This window comes from Littorina saxatilis, linkage group LG2, assembly GCF_037325665.1.
Source record: "Littorina saxatilis isolate snail1 linkage group LG2, US_GU_Lsax_2.0, whole genome shotgun sequence".
In the NCBI taxonomy this organism is placed as follows: Eukaryota; Metazoa; Mollusca; class Gastropoda; order Littorinimorpha; family Littorinidae; genus Littorina; species Littorina saxatilis.
The window spans coordinates 49,603,337-49,622,685 of NC_090246.1; the positions used below are offsets into that span (position 1 = coordinate 49,603,337).

Below are 19,349 nucleotides of genomic sequence, written 5' to 3' on the forward strand. Positions count from 1 at the left end.
GTGACCCCCCTCAACCATATACAGTGGTCCAATGAGCAGGGTTCAGCCTGCGAGAAAAGGACAGTCATGTAACCCCCCCTCAACTATATACAGTGGTACCATGAGCAGGGTTCCGCCTGCGAGAAAAGGACAGTCATGTGACCCCCCTCAACTATATACAGTGGTCCCATGAGCAGGGTTCAGCCTGCGAGAAAAGGACAGTCATGTGACCCCCCTCAACTATATACAGTGGTCCCATGAGCAGGGTTCAGCCTGCAAGAAAAGGACAGTCATTTGACCCCCCTCAACCAAATACAGTGGTCCCATGAGCAGGGTTCAGACTGCGAGAAAAGGACAGTCATGTGACCCCCCTCAACTATATACAGTGGTCCCATGAGCAGGGTTCAGCCTGCAAGAAAAGGATAGTCATGTGACCCTCTCAACTATATACAGTGGTCCCATGAGCAGGGTTCAGCCTGCGAGAAAAGGACAGTCATTTGAACCCCCTCAACTATATACAGTGGTCCCATGAGCAGGGTTCAGCCTGCGAGAAAAGGACAGTCATGTGACCCCCCTCAACTATATGCAGTGGTCCCCCTCTTTTAAGACCCCCCAAATAAAGACTCCCTCCCCTTTAGGACCATGTTATTGCAGAATTTCTGTTGATAATCTCTGTAAATATACCCCCATATAAAGACTCCTAACATAGAGGGGGGAATCGAGACCAGGGTCGTGGTGTATGTGTGTCTTTGTGTGTGTGTGTGTGTGTAGAGCGATTCAGAGTCAACTACTGGACCGATCTTTATGACATTTTACATGAGAGTTCCTGGGTATGATATCCCCAGACGTTTTTTCATTTTTTGGATAAACGTCTTTGATGACGTCATATCCGGCATTTTGTAAAAGTTGAGGGGGTACTGTCACACCCTCATTTTTCAATAAAATTGATTGAAATCTTGGCCAAGCAATCTTCGACGAAGGCTGGACTTTGGTATTGCATTTCAGCTTGGAGGCTTAAAGGCATATTAACTCGATGAATATACACGCTAATTGCTTTACCAACAGCTGGAGACATGCTAAATTAAGTTCCCTGCAAAATATTGTGGTCTAGGAGCCCTTAAATGTTGAGATATTTGAATTTTTATTTTGATCTAGATGGTCCTATTTATAGATTTGGCAACACATGTAACGTTGATGCAAGGGAGCTAACACCGCGGCTTTGTTGACATCCTCACTTTTTCAGTGGCTAGAACAAGCTGTAATGCATGTATTATGGTCCGCGCATGGTGACATATCGTCATTATATGGTCTTATGGTGCGTTTGACATCGATTGTGGGCAAACTACACTTTGTAAACACGGGAGCGCGTACATATGCCTTTAAAAATTAATTAATGACTTTGGTCATTAAAAATCTGAAAATTGTAAAAAAATTTTTTTTTATATAAAACGATCCAAAATTACATTTATCGTATTCTTCATCATTTTCTGATTCCAAAAACATATAAGTATGTTATAATATATTTGGATTAAAAACAAGCTCTGAAAATGAAAAATATAAAAATTATGATTAAAATTTAATTTCCGAAATCGATTTAAAAACAATTTCATCTTAATCCTTGTCCGTTCCCGATTCCAAAAACATATAGATATATGTTTGGATTAAAAACACGTTCAGAAAGTTAAAAAGAATAGAGATATAGAAACGCGTGCTATCCTCCTCAGCGCAACCGCTACCGCGCTTTTCTGGATTGTTAATGCCACTGCCTTTGGAACGAGCGGTGGACAGGTCTTGCGGAAAAAATGCAATGCGTTCAGTTTCATTCTGTGAGTTCGACTGAGCTTGACTAAATGTTGTATTTTCGCCTTACGCGACTTGTTAAAACCTGATTTAACTTTTTACATTTAGTCAAGTTTTGACTAAATGTTTTAACATAGAGGGGGAATCGAGACGAGGGTCGTGGTGTGTGTGTCTGTGTGTAGAGCGATTCATGAACTACTAGACATGAGAGCTCCTGGGAATGATATCCCCGGACGTTTTATTTTTTATTTTTTCAATAAATACCTCTGATGACGTCATATCCGGCTTTTTGTAAAAGTTGAGGCGGCACTGTCACACCCTCATTTTTCAATCAAATTGATTGAAATTTTGGCAAAGCAATCTTTGACGAAGGCCGGACTTTGGTATTGCATTTCAGCTTGATGGCTCAAAAACAGGCATGGGAATTGAAAATTGTAAAAAAGGCTGAAAATTTATAACTGAAGACACGAAGCGCCTAGCCTTACTAGGGGGGTCCGGGGGAAAACATTTTCTCCAAAGAACCCAGATGGTGCAATCTGGTGTCATCTGAGCTATCTTTCTCGTGTCTTTAGCTCCGCCCAGTCCACCACGACTGACAGCCGTTTGATTTTGAATTCAAATTTGGTGAGTGAATTTTTTTTCTGAAAGTACGTTATCCAGGACTTATTATACACACTTTTTGGGGTGCATGTGTGGTGTACACCTTGAAATGTTTGCCTGACAAAAATGGTGCTTTTGAGTTTGGTATAGACAGAGTATTTTTGAAAATAATATTTCAAGTGAGCTCGTTTCCTGAAAAGGGTTGGACATTAGACTGAAGTGCCACGCGCCGCTCTGCTTTTATACCCGACCCTCGGCCTTTAAAAGGGGGGTTCCATTGTACTGTAAGGACGTAGTTTGATGTAAACTGTGCACAGGGTGGTGCAGTGGAACATTAGTTTGATGCACCCTTTTGACTCCATGAAGAAAATGGGTCATGATCAAATTTGGCAAAAGGAAACCAAATCCTCATACAGTGCATAAGTTCAAGAAAAGGAACTGTCAAAACGCATCAACAAATCACACGAAAAAAACATGTTCCTGAAGATCAACCTACCCTGGCTTGTCTGTACTTGGGTTCAAAGCGCTTGGCATTCTCCAATGTGTCGTAAATGAGGCCAAAGCCAGTGGTCTTGCCGCCACCAAACTGTGTCTTGAAGCCGAAGCAAAAGACGAGGTCAGGCGTGGTCTTGTACATGCGAGCCATCTTCTCGCGGACCTCGGTCTTGGGCACTGTGGCCCTGCCTGGGTGCAGAACATCCACAACCTGAAAACAGAGAGGATTTGTAAAAATCAGACACTTTTATTAGATCTGTGAATAGTCAATTAGTCATTGTGGTTGTTAAAAATCTAGAAGTAGAACTGTTTTAAACCACAATGCCTCTGACCATACACACACAATTTACAATCACACCAGTTTGGGATATTCGTTGAGGAAAAACACACCTTCAAGTTCAAGGATCTGTTATCATGGGACATTTACACATTAACATGCTTCCATTTGAAACTTCGAGGTTGTCATCGTGGATTGACGCCTGACCAAAGCTAATTGAAGCTCGACGGAGCGAAGCGACGGAGGGCTTCAAATAGACTTTGGGAGGGCGTCAATCCACGATGAAGACCGAGAAGTTTCAAATGGAAGTATGTTAATGTTATTGTAATTCAATCTGACGACGATCTCTTTCCTGCTTTCATGCGATGGTAAACAGACAGAATTGGTTCTGTTCTGTTCAGTTCACACACTACTTTCAGTCCACCTACCTGCAAGGGTCAAGTCCCAAAAAATATGTCTATGTATTCCTATCTTATCACTCTGCTCCTGTTTTGTTTTCTTTCACATACATTTTCCCTTCTTTTTTGAAGGGTTTCTGGACAGCAAACTCTAAAACAAATTCTTTTCATCACAAAAGCGATCTTTGGAATTGACCGACGTAGTCAGGAAGAATTCATGCATCAACTTACCTCAACAAAGTTTGAGGTCATCACTTCGCATACCTTATGGTCTCGGTATTACGTTGGCCTTCCTATTTCCTACTTGTAAAATGACCCTCAAAGCTAACCGAGACTAGCTGAGGTTGTATCAATGCGCCTCACCAGCAGGTGGTTAATGGCCTTTTTAGCAAGTGATTATCAACAATTAATGAGTTGGGGCATTCTGACCAATCACAGGATCTGTTTCATTAAAACACAGGCACATGCACACACTTTTGTCTTTCTTGGCCTTAACTAATTTTAGGAAAGGGAAAGTAACAGGACATTAGGAAAACAAACATTCTGTGTTTGATGATAGCTGGTAATAAAACCAAATACAGATTTAACCTACCAGCACCAACAATGCACCAGCAGAAACGTGAGTAATGAGTAGTTTAAAACTAAAAAGCCACACACAAACCAAACAATAAAACATGCTAATGACATGCATACAGCTTCGTTCCCAGGCCTCTATCTTCAGGCACTGACTAATCAGCCAGTCGACTCTTCCGATAATGTTGAAATGTTAAGGTCAATTTTCTACCAAGCCAACAAAGTCAGAACATTTGGACCTACATGAATACAGCGATACATAATAAATATATTTTTAATCCAAGCTTACTGACTTACTCATTTTTTGTCATCTGATGCTGGGGACAACACTGTGCATATATTTTTGTTCGAAAACTATTTAAGGTATGAAAAGGAGTGAGCATGCTCATGTACAGTTGAAACTTGAATGGACTTATTCTGAGCTGGAGGACGTCCACCCCTTAAATAAAATTGCCTTCTGAATTCAGCAAATTTTTTATATTGAGACATGTCAGTGTCAAGCAGTATGGAACATGGATATCAAATACATGACATGTACTTGCACTTATTACTATGATTTTACCAGCCCTCTGTTTCTTTGACCAGGGAATTGGCTAATGAAGAGAGTAAGTAGCGTTTCTTGTGCAAATCTCGCTGCAAGGAACACTAGGATAGGGCGAGAGAACGCGAGCATACTTTTTCGGTATCAACCAATGGTGTTTAATTCTTTCGAAGCTACTAAGCTAGCCATTTAAACTTTTTCATATTCCTTCTCGCCGTCTTGCTTAGCGAGAGTATAAATGCAAGCCATTCTTGCGTGAAGGGAACCAGGGATTGAACATGTACACCAGTTTTGATTACGCAGACCACAGTTTTAACATCATTAGAATGCAAGTTTCTGATGTGGAATATAGGTAACAGTAACACTAACAAAACCATTAGGGTGCTTGGTGACACAAAGTTTGACAAACACAGGCGCATTAACAAAACAAGTCAAAAGTCACAATTTATTCAAGTTGCTTAAAATATTTACCATCTGCTTCCTGTTGAGCAGACGGTTGGTCAGGAACTTTCGTGTTCGGATAGTCGCAGCCGTTTCACTCTGCAACAGGCATTCAGAGGAATTTGTAAGAACATTCAAGTCAGCGGGCTTCTAAATCCAACATAAAATGCTTTTGCAGTTATCAAAAGAACTATTCATCCTCGTAAATAAGCTCTAATACATTAACCTAGTAGTATGGTATGCCGAGTTGAAAAGGAAATTGTCCCTGATCTTTGCAGTGCAAACTGGACAACTAGTTCGTATAAAATAAAGCTATCTGATCGTCACAACAATGAACAATGCTAATGTTTCAACCAATGATGGTCGCATATCAAATAATAAATCGTATCCATATTAACACGTTAATGTTTAAGAGTTCAGAGTACCCAAGTACACTTATATTCAAAACTTTGTGTGCAGGATATCATGACCAAAGCAGGGGCGGATCAGTTGCTTTGTAAGGGGGGGTGCACTTTGAATAGAAAGTGAATGTGATGGGCGCGAAGCACCCGAATTTGCTAGGGGGGGTCCGGGGGCATGCCCCCCCGGAAAAAAATGTTGCCCAAAGAAGCAAAATGGTGCCATCTGGTGCCATTTGAACTTAAAAATGGTCATAGAATCAGCATAGAAAAATCTTTTTTTTTTCTTCTTTTTTTCGGGGGGGGGGGGGGGGGGGCACGTGCCCCCTGTGCCCCCCCCCCCCCCCTCGTCCGCCCCTGCAAAGGTTTCGGGTTTATCCTTTCTATTTCTATTTCTATTACAGCCCATGGTCATCGTTTGTTGAGGTGACACGAAGAGCCAATGAAAAAAATGTGATTGCGTGTTATTAGGAATAGTTCATACGTACTAATTTTGTCACGGACATACACAACCATATGTATTTGAAACGAAACTCAAGTCAAAAGCAAATGACTAGTTTTTGCTAAGAACGAAGTACGTACGGTAGGTAGTGAAAGTGGATATCTAAGAAACTGCATGGAGGGCAGGCAACTAAAATCTGATCAACAAGGTAAAAGCATTAATACAGAGCACATCGTGATATGTAAAATTTCTTAGAATCTATAAGTAAACCAGCGATGATGAAGGATTAAACAGCAACGTTATCATTACCATGTTGGCTGGTGAATCGCTGCCGGAAGAAAAGAACGTAAACTCTGTCGACGCCTGCGTACTAGGCCGGAAGTGTGTCAACGAGATTTTGAAGAAAACCGAAAGTACGTAAAATTCCCAGAACAAGGAAGGATTGGCGGGTGTGGTGTCCATGGTGTTAGGTCAGTGATTGCTATGATTGCTTCTTGATTATTTTGTTCAAATGTTCACTTTCACGACCAATAATGCTATTCAATTACGGTATATTTTGGGAACATTTGAGGCTGAAACGTGACAACACGAGATAATTCGAGGCCAGGTGGTTTCAACATCAGAAGGAAAGAAGGGAAGTCCGTCCAAACTTGCCCATGTCCAAAGCTCTAGTTATACATTCTACGTGAACAAGTCCACACTGAACGGACGCATATTTTTGTGCCTGGGCCGGCGGCTGTACCATACACGGGGTGTGATTTAGACTTAAACACATGTCTAATTCTTAACTATTATGATTGATTTGATGAAGGATACCATATGATATATCTTTTAGTAGCCTACTTTCCTTTTTGAGTGAGATCAGTTTCGTTCTCTTTGCGCTTAACTACCGATAAGTGAAAACCCCGGAGCAGCTGATTGCTCGAATTGTATGCTATAGAACGTAATTGCATGGTGACAGTAAGTGTGTTTTGATATGTTGGCCAGATCACAGGCGGAAGGTATCGTCCACTGGACGACTACTATCACAGAAAGACTACAAGGTACGTCACTCACCTTCGAGTCTTCTGTGTTCTTGGAGTCGCTTCCTGGGGAAAAATATTGTTCAAGACGGTTTGCCTCTTCCTAACTACAGTCTGTGTAAGGTCCGTTCGCTGCAGGTTGTTTTTAACCATCATTTGGACGAATCTTCGTTTGCGAGCCGCTAATATCCACCTTGCGTCAAATCATGCATCCGGCACCGAATATGCATACCACCGCTCATTGGTCTAAAACGCTTCCCTTTGCTGAAAACTAAAGGTGCATATAGTTCAAACAATCATGCAACTGTATTTATTTGACCTTACACAGACTGTAGGAAGAGGCAAACCGTCTTGAACAATATTTTTCCCCAGGAAGCGACTCCAAGAACACAGAAGACTTGAAGGTGAGTGACGTACCTTGTAGTCTTTCTGTGATAGTAGTAGTCCAGTGGACGATACCTTCCGCCTGTGGCCAGATATTGATGTTTTAATTATCAGCTCACAATATACCCTATTGAAGCTGCCTTGATATTTACAGAGGTTTTGGCTGGTCTGTGCATTAAGTGTCTTATGACGAGCTTAAACTTGGGACTGCTGATCTTGTGGATGATTATTTAATACTTTTCCTGTTTCCTTTCAGCATTGTGTACGCCTATAATGTCTGGTCCTGGTTCTACTAGAGCGACAGGCAAACTGAGACAGACTAAGTTACCCTTCACCTCAACCCCGTCGGCTGGTGCATCAGAAAAACTGAGTGATCTTGACACAGGGGCCTCAGCCAGTGACAATAAAAGAATCAAAAGAAAAATGGGTATGTTTTGTTTGTAGAGTGCATGAGGAATTAAAGGAATCATCTTCATATATATGTGCATGCTTCAAAGAGGGGGGACAATTGTGGATAATAATAGTTTATTTAATACTGCTGGTTTTAGAGTACAGTGTGTAATCTTTGTCACACTTTGTGATCTTGCCATTGTTCTGTTTCATGCCTAGAAATAGATCTAGAAAGAACTCTACTGGGTACATCAAACCCTTTTGGAGATGATCGCAACACTGTTCAAAAGAATAACCCAGGCAAAGTCCTCGATTAAATAAACATATACATACCTGTCAAGCTCTTGTGGACTCTCGCCTTAAGATTTTGCTAACAAAACCATAAGTTTGCACCAAAAAGCATAAGACAACGTGCAGAAGTCGTTAGATTAATCTCTGACCCCTGGCTGATCTGATACTTTTGACATACAGGAGGTCTGAGCCAGGAAATGTACACCCATAGATATTTTCAATCAAGGTCCAACTGACATAGTGTCCTCAGAACCTGGGAACAACACTGAAGAAAGGTAAAGACATATCTAGTTTAACTTGCATGTTAACCATATTTCTCTGTATTCTGTTACTTGAAAACAGATGAAGGCCATGAGACTGAGAAAGACCCAAAGGCCAGAAGGTCCGAGTGTGCAACAGCTGCAGAAAATAGGATGAAAGAATTGGCAAGGTAGGTAAACTATGGGATGTTCTCTCTCTTTCTCTGTCTCCTTTGAAAGACATCAATGGATGGAGCTTAGTTTTGCTTTCCTTTTATTTAAAAAAAATAATTTCCTTGCAATGTATCAGACTTCAGATCCATGGAAGCTTGATTTGACTAATCTTTGCATTTTGTTGTGTTTTTACATTGTTTCAGCGGTGTAAATCATGCAAGTGACTTCCTGACAACTAACAAAGAAAATGGTGAGTAGTGTTAAAATCAGTTGCGATTGGTCAGCGCTGAAAGTCCACAAAATGGAGCTCTCACCTTTGGCTAGTACTTCTCATAATTTACTAGCCAGAGAGCAAATTTTACTTGCCAAACCAACCATTTCAATTCAGTGTTTCAGCAACTTTACTCGCCTTTGGCGAGTTGATTAACAATTCTACTCGCCATTTACAGATTAAAATACTCACCACTTTCAGGCCTGTTGGTAGTTAACACTTACTGGCGCAGCATATCATTGTACATTGTATGCATGACTACATTGTGTTTGTCCTGAAATTGTGTTTTCTATCATGGAACTATGCATGTGCACAAACAGACACACACTCAAACACACACACAGAGTTCAACACAAGACTGCAGTTAGAATATTTAAAAATTAGAAGGTGGGAATTTTAGCTACCTTGACATATAAATGTAAGGCATACAGTTGTAATACATACACAAAGCTTGTATGATTATTTCATTTCAAGATCAATGCAGTACAGCTACTTTTTCAGATTCCCGCAAGGGGAAAGAAGAAAAGCAACTAGAGGCATCTACATCTGCAGAGGGCGAAGGAAAGGCACAGGATGAGATGTCCGACTTCCAAAATGAGTCAGTGACCACTTGCATTTATTAATGCAGATCCTTGATGTGTTTGGGGTTGTATGGTAATCTGGAAGAAGTGTGTGTTTAAATACTATGATGTTTGCGCAAGTGTAGTAGCATACTTGTTTGTGTGCATAATGGAAGGTTGTTTTCCGTAAAAACAAAAGACAGAGTTTTAAATTGCAGTGACACCCCCCCCCCCCCCCCCCCCTGGCTTTTTAAGACTTGTCCCCCTTTAAAACCGTTCTCAGATGTTTTGCCTATAACCTCTATGTAACTTTAAGTTCACTTTTAGACTGCCTCCCTTGAAAACCTTTCTCAGATGTTTTGCCTATAACCTCTGTAACTTTAAGTTCACTTTTAGACTGCCTGCCTTGAAAACCTTTCTCAGATGTTTTGCCTATAACCTCTGTAACTTTAAGTTCACTTTTACTTTTAGACTGCCTCCCTTGAAAACCTTTCTCAGATGTTTTGCCTATAACCTCTGTAACTTTAAGTTCACTTTTAGACTGCCTCCCTTGAAAACCTGCTTTTTTGAGATTAAGGAGGTCTTAGATAGGGCCAGTGTTCCACTGTAATTAAACCTGAAAGCTATCATTGTCCCTCAAACAGAAGGAAGAGGTAGGTGTCACATTAATTCATTCCGTTGTATTTAAGGGGATGTTCCTTCCTTTAAACAATAATATATTATCCAGTTACTTTACCATTTTTTTTCTCCATACCAACAGAAAAAACTCATACAAGTTTTCCCTCATCGCAATCTGTTTGTAAAAGTTTTAACGGCAGAAATGTGTTCATGGTCTGAATTCAGTTGACCTGCTGCTTAAGGTTGTGTCTTGAAAGGTAAAAACAGACTGTGTGTCTTTGCCTGTGTTGTTTCACTGTTTTTGAGTCACTTGAGAAAAAGTGACTCTATGTAATCGGTCAGTGTTAGTCTGTCCGGCCGGCCGTCCGTAGACACCACCTTAACGTTGGACTTTTCTCGGAAACTATCAAAGCGATCGGGCTCATATTTTGTTTAGTCGTGACCTCCAATGACCTCTACACTTTAACGATGGTTTCGTTGACCTTTGACCTTTTTCAAGGTCACAGGTCAGCGTCAAAGGAAAAATTAGACATTTTATATCTTTCTCGGAAACTATCAAAGCGATCGGGCTCATATTTTGTTTAGTCGTGACCTCCAATGACCTCTACACTTTAACGATGGTTTCGTTGACCTTTGACCTTTTTCAAGGTCACAGGTCAGCGTCAAAGGAAAAATTAGACATTTTATATCTTTGACAAAGTTCATCGGATGTGATTGAAACTTTGTAGGATTATTCTTTACATCAAAGTATTTACATCTGTAGCCTTTTACGAACGTTATCAGAAAAACAAGGGAGATAACTAGCCTTTTCTGTTCGGCAACACACAACTTAACGTTGGGCTTTTCTCGGAAACTATAAAAGTGACCGGGCTCAAATTTTATGTGAACGTGACTCATTGTGTTGTGAATAGCAATTTCTTCCTGTCCATCTGATGCCTCATATAATATTCAGAACTGCGAAAGTGACTCGATCGAGCGTTTGCTCTTCTTGTTATGACAGTGTCTCTGTGTGTTTCTCTACCAATTCACTATCCACCCGTTGTTTTTCATCACAGGTCCGAAGACAATGAGTCGGAGCATTCCAGTTCTCAAGAGAATGAGGATGTTGCTGAGACTGAAAGCTCCAACTCCAAAACTCTGGTAAGTTTTGAAATGACTGGAGATATAAGTTGCGGAGCTCTGTGTAAGATGTTGTGCATGGGGTTTAGTGTGTAATGGGGAGTCAAGTTTGGTTAAATTATGAACTGAAAATGATCTGCTCATCATATTGTCAACAGGAAATGATCAGCAAGGACTTAGTGGTGGCTTTAACGTTTGTCAGCATTATCCCCCCTTCTCATTTGTCGTCTCTTTGTTTTTTTCCCCTGACTTCTTTCTTTTCTTCTTCTTCCTTTTTTCTTTTGATGACTTTTATCCTGTGAAGCTTGTTTCCATTTCTGCACATAATTTTTTGTATCAGAGTTTTAAAGAGAAAAAAATGCATGATATTAATGTATTGTGTGTTGATTGCAGGGTAGGCCAATACATGAACTGAACACAGCACCAAAATGCTTACCTCGTAATCTGATACTGGACAGAAGCCATAACCATGATGTCCTGATTAAAGTGCCCGTAAGTATACAAGCAGGTTCTCTTTTGAGGGCATCTGAAAGCTGACTAAACATTCTTGAACTGTAAAGAGCTCTTGTCTTTTGCGTATGCTGATGTGCTAATGGTGTGTAAGTGTCTCTCTGTGTTAAAGTGTATGTCTGTAGGCAAGATTTTCATGAAGTTTCTGTGTGTTATTTGTTATGTCCACTGGCCCTAACACAGGAGGATATTAAATATCGTTTCAGTTTGAGTACAGCAACAGTTCTTTGCCAAGTGCATTCCCACTGAACTACCAGGACAGATGGGATGAAAACCATGTACGCATGCCTTGCTCTGAAAAAAACCAGTACCCTGTGGATTCTGAGGTGAGCTAGTACATTGCCTTTTGACTCAATCTGAGGCCCGCTTGAACTGTTTTCTTTTTCACACCAAACCTTTATTCTGGCTTGGGGTAGTATAAGGATTGAGGAGTAGCAAGCAGAACCTTTCAGGTGCTGGATGTGCAGACTAGGAAAGGAAAAAGTCAGGTTTTGCTCCTACCTGTTGTGAAACTGAAAGATATTAATTTATGTAGTCAGTGTTTAATTTTGATGGCTGTCACCTTGCAAATGCCAGCCTCTGTGCCTGTGTGACCTTTTCCTTTTCCATGTATGGTTATGGTGTTATAAGACTTTCTTGTTACATTAAAACATGTCTATTTTGTCAATAACAAACGTTCCAACAACCTACCTTTCTTGTTTTTTGATTATGTTTATTATGTGTTATGTCATTTTTATTTAATCCCAAAAGTAGACTTGATAAACCTTTAGATGCTTATTTTTTATCATTTTATTTTTTTATTATCATTTTTGTGTGCATGCAAAGTCCCTTTAATCCATGAGAATGATGATTCCTCATGTTCTATCCGTACCTCCATAGTCCATGTAACATAGTTAAGATTGAAGTTGAAAATGTATGAGTGGAAAAAAACCGTTTGTTTTTTCTCATTCAGGGCAGCCCGGGGGAGCTAGCAAACAGATGGGATCTGATACAGCAAGCCTTACTTGCACCAATCACAGACTCGTTTACGCTGGAGGTGAGATATTTGCAGGATGCATGTCTGTTCATTAATTGTCCCTACATTTCCTGGATGCAATAGTCATCATACAAAGGTGAAAGGGACACCATGTTGAATTCTACATCAGAGGCATTCAAAAACAAAGACATCAACTTTAATGGTTTTGAAGCCACAGCCCTTTACAGAGGTAATTAAATTACAAAATTAAATTGGAGACAGGAGAAAGAAGATGCTACCAATATTGTCTGAATTACAGTTGATGAAAATCCAAACTTGAGTTAGGCATTTTTTTAAATCTTTCTGATTGTGTCCATTACAGGGCTTTAAATTTGATTAGTTGATAATGGTTTGTTTGTTGTTTTCAGGAGGCCATACTGAGGTACAACCAGCGTTACACCAACAAGTGGAAGTTCACAGCTCTGCACCATTTCTTCACACGGGTGAGACTTTTCAGCTTGAAGAAAACAAAGATATCTTTGTTTATTTTCTGAATTATTATTACTTTTTGCATTTTGAGTGAATGCCATGTTTGATACTTTGTAGAAAAGTTGGAAGACTTCAGACGGTGCTGACATGGTAATGCTAATGTTTAAAGTTAATGTATGCCCTTTCATTTGTGGCATTGTAGGTTCTTATTCGTTTGACTTGAGTACTGGAGTAGTATTTGCATGTCATGTCGTCAAAGACTGAAATGTCGATGAGATGACGCCACCTCTGCAATGTTTGTTTGGTTTAGCACAGTGGTAAAGAGCGTCAGGATGACTTCTTTGCTGTTCTCCTACCAGAGATGATCAGGCTTGCTGTGAAACTGCCCAAAATCTGTACCAAGGTAAAAATAGACTTATCATTTTGTTTATTTTTTTCAACTGTTGTTATTGTTGTTTGGTGTGTGTGTGGTTGTGTTTGTGTGTGGTTGTGCTTCTTGTATCTGCCATGGATATAAACTGACTTGTATAATGTCTGTCTTTTCTGTTATCTTATTGTTTATCAATTCCTGATTCCAAAAACATATAGATATGTTATTTTTGGATTAAAAAAAAGCTCAGAAAGTTAAACAGACTACAGAAAAGCATTTCCTACTTAAGGGCTCTACGCTACTGCACTTTACTGGCTTTTTACTTCAAGCAATCAGCTATGTTTTTCACGTGCGTCTCGGTCGCAGGGTATCTGCAAAGCATGGTCCTCCTGAAGCGCAGTGCGTTCAGTATCATTCTGTAATTTTGACAGACAAGACTAAATTTATTAATATCGCTTCACGCGAGTTTTTTACTGCCTGTTATGCCCTCTGGCATGTAGGGCAGGAACGGAAGGCCTCCAATCCTGTCTGTCTTGGGTCGACATGTGGATGGTACCTCAGATGTGGTTAAGGATTTTCCGTTCTCCTCTGTATGGTTTGATGCCAAGTATTCTTGGGTCTCGTCTTTTCCTTATTCCTTCTGATGTCCAGTGGCCGAGGTCTTGTAGGTTGCGCAAATAAATTAGGTTACGCATGGAGTTACGAACACGTAAAGCCTACGTATTCTGTAGCTCCGCAAATGGGTAACTTGATGATCACGACGCTTGCTTAGCCGTTTGCAGAGTAACGAAATACGTAAGGAGCTAACTCTGCGCAAAATTGTACTATTTTTAGTGAAGGGGTATATCCCGTGAAGTCGCATCTAACTAGTGACGTCAAAAGCCTACATGGAAGTCTATTAGTCTTGGTGATACGGAGAATTGGTTGTTGTTGTGTACTTTACGTCAAGATGTTGTGTTTGATTACGTAATATAGTATTCGTTTATCACGTTGTCGAAGCTGGAGTTACAAAGCACCGCTGCGGACATTTTAATGAAGTTGAAATCCACACCTTGCTAGAAAAAAAAGAAGCAAAGTAATGAGGATTTGTTCAGCAACATCCGTTGACGCCTGATGTTCCGCCGCAAAAGCATCCGAAAAAATAACCTGCTTGCTATGTTTCTTCGCTACACGCGTGCTGCGCAAAATTTTACGACATGGGGGGGAGCTGTTGTAACTTTAAGTTGAACGTAGCAGCGCAAGTTTCGTTTCGCTTGCGTCATGCTCACCACGTTTCTATCTTATGGTGTCCATAGGCTCTGCGCATATGCGTAAAGCCGCTACGTAGCTGACAGGACCTCGGCCACAGTAGAGGGCTATATGTGTAATGCTGCTTGGTTTCCTTCTTAGCGTATGCCCGATCCCATTCCATTGCCTTCTCATTATTGGATGGTTTCCATGCTCTCTTCATGGCAAGCAGGGTTTTGTTTGAGATTGTGTTTGACCTGAATATTTAAAGGATTCTTCTCAGGTTCTTTGTGTGAGAGACTGACATTTTGGTAAGATCGCTCTGTGTCATTCTCCAGCAATCTGAACCATATAGAACAGTGGAAAAAACACAGATTTGACATCATTTCAGCTTGGTCTTAGTGCTGTACTGCTGGGTCTTCCACACATTGTTCAGCATTCTAAAGGGATTTCTGGCCTTATTGAGACGGTTCTTACATGGGTGCAACTCTGCCAGCTACACGCCGGCAGCCGGTTTTTGGTTTCATCGGCTGCCGATGTTTTTGTTCCAGGAGAGGTTTTTTTGGCATTTTAAATACTAAAAAAGCTGGACCCCAACTTTTGCCGGTTTTTGGAATTTTCCAGATTGCACCCATGTTCTTAATGTCGCTGTCTGGTCCTCCATTGTGTCTGATGCCGTGATGGTGCTGCATTAACTCCTCAGTTGTAGGAAGGTCTTCTCCATTCACTTGGATTGGTGAGGGGTTTGGGATGATTAAGGTCATTACCTCTGTCTTCTTCTGGTTGATCTTGAGGCCAATCTGATGTGCCAAATTGAGGTGGGATGTTTTTTCCTGCATGTGTTGGTGGGCAAGGGAGAGCAGGGCCAGGTTTCAGCAAAGTCAAGGTTTTCCGTTGTTGAGAAGAGGATCCATCACATCCTTGTCTTACTGCAGTTGCTGTTTGCAATTTTGCAAGTAAAGTTGGCGTTAAAACTCGCGAGAGTGGAAGTAAATTTGCATTACAAGTCTTTCATAGTTAGTGTTTGTTGCCCTCGCCATTCAAGAGACTTTCTTAGGTAGTGCTTGTTTCCCCTGCCATTTACCTTGCCTGCTGGCCTTGATGAAAGATGTCAATGTTCCAGTCGATCCCGCTGCTCAAGAAAGGAAGGTCGACGAAAAAGTTGACGCTCAGCCAGCAGCAAATTGCCTGCCTTCTCGCCAACGCTTTCTTCTGCACGTTTCCACGCAGAAACTCGCGTGCCAGGGGCGCTGAGTTTTCATCATACCCAGACATCAATTTCAGCACGTTAGTATGACTGAAAACAATTTGTTCAACTCTGAAATTTGCAGGCTTATGTTTTTTCGTGGGTGTGTACACTTGCTTTGAAAAAGTGTTTTTGTTGTTGCTGGATATATTTTAAATTTAAAATTAATCATACAGCAGTCCCTGCAAAGTACGGCCCCCGGCGTCAGCGGACACCTGACATGTACGGAGTGTTTTTCAACAATAATTGCACCCTCTTAAGCGGACACCTAAAAAAACGTGGACGCGTACACCTATAAAACGTGGACGCGTACACTCATTTTCGGTCCGAACTGCAGATCATACCTGCAATATGCGGACAGACGGTCATCAAATTTCACCACAACTGTGACCAAATCGATAACAGAGCAGCATGGTTAATCCGCCTGCAAAACATAAGTGATGTCGGTCTCCTGTTAACTTGAGTGCACGTGTACCCAGGCCCTCGGAGTCACTAAATTAAAATCCTTAGTACACAGCATCACAGTGTGTCATGTTATGCATACCAGCTGATGCTTGAGGCCAGAACTTTGATCGGGTGTGGTAGCAAAAGATAGCTGCGGTGTGTAACCTCATTCATTTACAAGAATAGCAAAGCCATACTCTGGGTTTTTTTCTGAGCCATGACCATTGAAATGAACAGTCAGTTACCTCATAGATCTTTTCACTCGCCAGTTTTCTTGCTTTGTTGATCATAAACCGCCCGCCCCAACGGTGTCAAAACTTAGACACGACCACTTGGCTTTTGTCTCAGTGCACAGTGGCCTACAACTGACACATCTCACTTACAGACAGTGGCATAGGGCTTGTGGGTGGGAGGGGGTGGTGAAAGCGCTAGAGTGAGATAGTGGTTACAGTCAGGGAAAAGTCACTGCCTGAAGACCGGCAAGCATTCAATAAAGCCAGACAAAAATAAATTACGATATGCAGCTCTGGTTTTCAATGGATATTCTTACAAAGCATCTGCGTAAACACGCCTGCCTCTGTGAGTATGTGTTTGGCTGCTTTCATGGGGTACCTGTGTCTTCAATGATTTGAGGATTTCTTTTATTTCTCTTCTTTTTACACCATTAAATTTAATTTAAAGTCATTTTTACAGAACAGGTTTTTTTCGTTTCAAATATAGTAGTTTGACGTTAATGTTGTAGTACAAGTAGTGGCTCACGAGTAGCATAGACTCACTCTGTCTGTCAGTGTTGTGTGTGTGATGGGGGGGAGGGGGGGTGGGCACCCCTCCCGTGACCGGCCACCTGCAAAGTAAAGACAGGTTTCCAATAGCCTAAGGGTGTCCGTTCATGAGAGGGACTGCTGTACTCATAGTTTGGTTTGGGATATGTTTTTGTTGTTGTTACAGGAGCAGTTAGCTTCCGTTTATCAATTGTCACCCTGGATGCTCCCTGGCTGTGGTGTATTTTTGAGTCACTTGAGAAAAAGTGACTCTATGTAATCGGTCAGTGTTAGTCTGTCCGGCCGGCCGGCCGTCCGTAGACACCACCTTAACGTTGGACTTTTCTCGGAAACTATCAAAGCGATCGGGCTCATATTTTGTTTAGTCGTGACCTCCAATGACCTCTACACTTTAACGATGGTTTCGTTGACCTTTGACCTTTTTCAAGGTCACAGGTCAGCGTCAAAGGAAAAATTAGACATTTTATATCTTTGACAAAGTTCATCGGATGTGATTGAAACTTTGTAGGATTATTCTTTACATCAAAGTATTTACATCTGTAGCCTTTTACGAACGTTATCAGAAAAACAAGGGAGATAACTAGCCTTTTCTGTTGGGCAACACACAACTTAACGTTGGGCTTTTCTCGGAAACTATAAAAGTGACCGGGCTCAAATTTTATGTGAACGTGACTCATTGTGTTGTGAATAGCAATTTCTTCCTGTCCATCTGATGCCTCATATAATATTCAGAACTGCGAAAGTGACTCGATCGAGCGTTTGCTCTTCTTGTTAAATGTTGGAATGTTAGCAGTTGATCTGTTTTTGGTTTGTTTGTTTGTTTGTTTCTTGTTATTTCTTGTCTCAAAAACCCAGGGAGTCATGCAAGACGAATTCAGCATCAATCTGTTCACTTAACAGTCAGCTTCGTCCTTTCAGTTTGTTCCAAGGACCACCAAACTCAAGGAAGATGGAGAAGTTGAATTGCGTCATCAATTACTTCGAAAGAGTCTGTTATGACAGTAAGTTTGTTTGATATTTTAAATTTTGGATAGTGTGTTTACACATAGTGTGTGTGATTGCGTGCATGTGACAAAAGTATGTGCTAGAATACCACCACCACCACCAGGCTGTCATATCCTGAAGGAGAAGTGAGAGGCATGGCAAATGGCTTGAGACACAGAAAACAGAACAAAACGAACTAAGAATCAAAAATAACAAATAAAAAAGAATAATTGTTTGAAGAGTTTATTTACAAATTACAGATAGAAAAAGCCTACTTAATGGCACACTCAGCTTCCCGTAAACCATGAGTTTCTGGTCACAGTCACGGTCAGGCTTTTACTCACAGTACTTCTGCGTTCGTGGGCTGAAACTCCCACATACACTCGTGTTTTTTGCACGAGTGGAATTTTACGTGTATGACCGTTTTTTACCCCGCCATTTAGGCAGCCATACGCCGTTTTCGGAGGCAGCATGCTGGGTATTTTCGTGTTTCTATAACCCACCGAACTCTGACATGGATTACAGGATCTTTTTCGTGCGCACTTGGTCTTGTGCTTGCGTGTACACACGGGGGTGTTCAGACACCGAGGAGTCTGCACACAAAGTTGACTCTGAGAAATAAATCTCTCGCCGAACGTGGGGACGAACTCACGCTGACAGCGGCCCACTGGATACAAATCCAGCGCGCTACCAACTGAGCTACATCCCCGCTCGCTCACAGTACGAACACCCTTTCGTTTGAACACTCACCGCTTGAGAACATCCTAGGTGCCCTCCGTAAAGAGCGAGCATTTTTCAAAGAGTTTACTTTTTTGTGGCCAGCCGGATTGTCTAGTACTACAATCAGACGCCTCGTTTTGGCGCTAGAACTAACTTTTAAAATCTAAATGATAAATTGACAGCTTGTAACACAAACTTTCTTAAATCATAACAGATTTCTTTTTTCATCAAGACAAGATCAGTACAATTCGAAGTTTTGAAAGTTTGAAAAAAGGGAACCTGAAAGCAGGTCTCGCAAGGTTGTTTTTCCCAAGCAGACAAATTTTCTGCATATCGCCTGCTTCTTTGAAGCCAACTGCCGCCGATAAGTTTGTGTGACTCGCAGTCGTTTGTTGTGTTTTAGATTCAGAGGTACACAATTACGTGCTATTGCAGATACAGTGAGTCACATTGAAATCACAAACTGACGACGAAATTGTGAAAAAAAGAAAAGTCATTTAATGCTGTTAAATGCTATTGCAAGTGCAATTTCCATAAGGTTAGAACTGCTTTTTTCGGGAGAAAAGATTTAAATCGTTCTGTAAACCATTTGAGGCAGACTGGGCCTTCA

General features: G+C 41.1%; 2 protein-coding genes across 6 annotated transcripts in view; one reads left to right on the plus strand and one right to left on the minus strand.

Moving 5' to 3' along the window:
* Nucleotides 1-6,412, minus strand: part of LOC138959133 (small ribosomal subunit protein eS24-like) — a 434,279-nt gene extending 427,867 nt beyond the window's left edge. For all 4 annotated transcript variants that reach the window (XM_070330497.1, XM_070330498.1, XM_070330496.1 and 1 more), the window contains exons 1-3: nt 6,254-6,412; nt 5,135-5,203; nt 2,876-3,085 (exon numbers count right to left, since the gene is read on the minus strand). In XM_070330497.1, the coding sequence (XP_070186598.1) occupies nt 2,876-3,085; nt 5,135-5,203; nt 6,254-6,406 (432 nt within the window). In that variant the 5' untranslated portion in view covers nt 6,407-6,412. The remainder of the gene's footprint in view (nt 1-2,875; nt 3,086-5,134; nt 5,204-6,253) is intronic.
* LOC138959128 (poly(ADP-ribose) glycohydrolase-like) overlaps nt 6,316-19,349 on the plus strand; it is a 46,266-nt gene continuing 33,232 nt past the window's right edge. Inside the window, exons 1-13 of one of the 2 annotated variants that reach the window (XM_070330487.1) lie at nt 6,316-6,414; nt 7,607-7,777; nt 8,374-8,461; nt 8,648-8,694; nt 9,217-9,313; nt 10,949-11,033; nt 11,406-11,504; nt 11,729-11,848; nt 12,475-12,558; nt 12,906-12,980; nt 13,277-13,369; nt 15,687-15,850; nt 17,954-18,036. In XM_070330487.1, the coding sequence (XP_070186588.1) occupies nt 6,405-6,414; nt 7,607-7,777; nt 8,374-8,461; nt 8,648-8,694; nt 9,217-9,313; nt 10,949-11,033; nt 11,406-11,504; nt 11,729-11,848; nt 12,475-12,558; nt 12,906-12,980; nt 13,277-13,369; nt 15,687-15,850; nt 17,954-18,036 (1,216 nt within the window). In that variant the 5' untranslated portion in view covers nt 6,316-6,404. Of the gene's footprint in view, nt 6,415-6,442; nt 6,697-7,606; nt 7,778-8,373; nt 8,462-8,647; nt 8,695-9,216; nt 9,314-10,948; nt 11,034-11,405; nt 11,505-11,728; nt 11,849-12,474; nt 12,559-12,905; nt 12,981-13,276; nt 13,370-15,686; nt 15,851-17,953; nt 18,037-19,349 lie in introns of those variants that run through there. The other variant, XM_070330488.1, reaches the window with a different exon arrangement.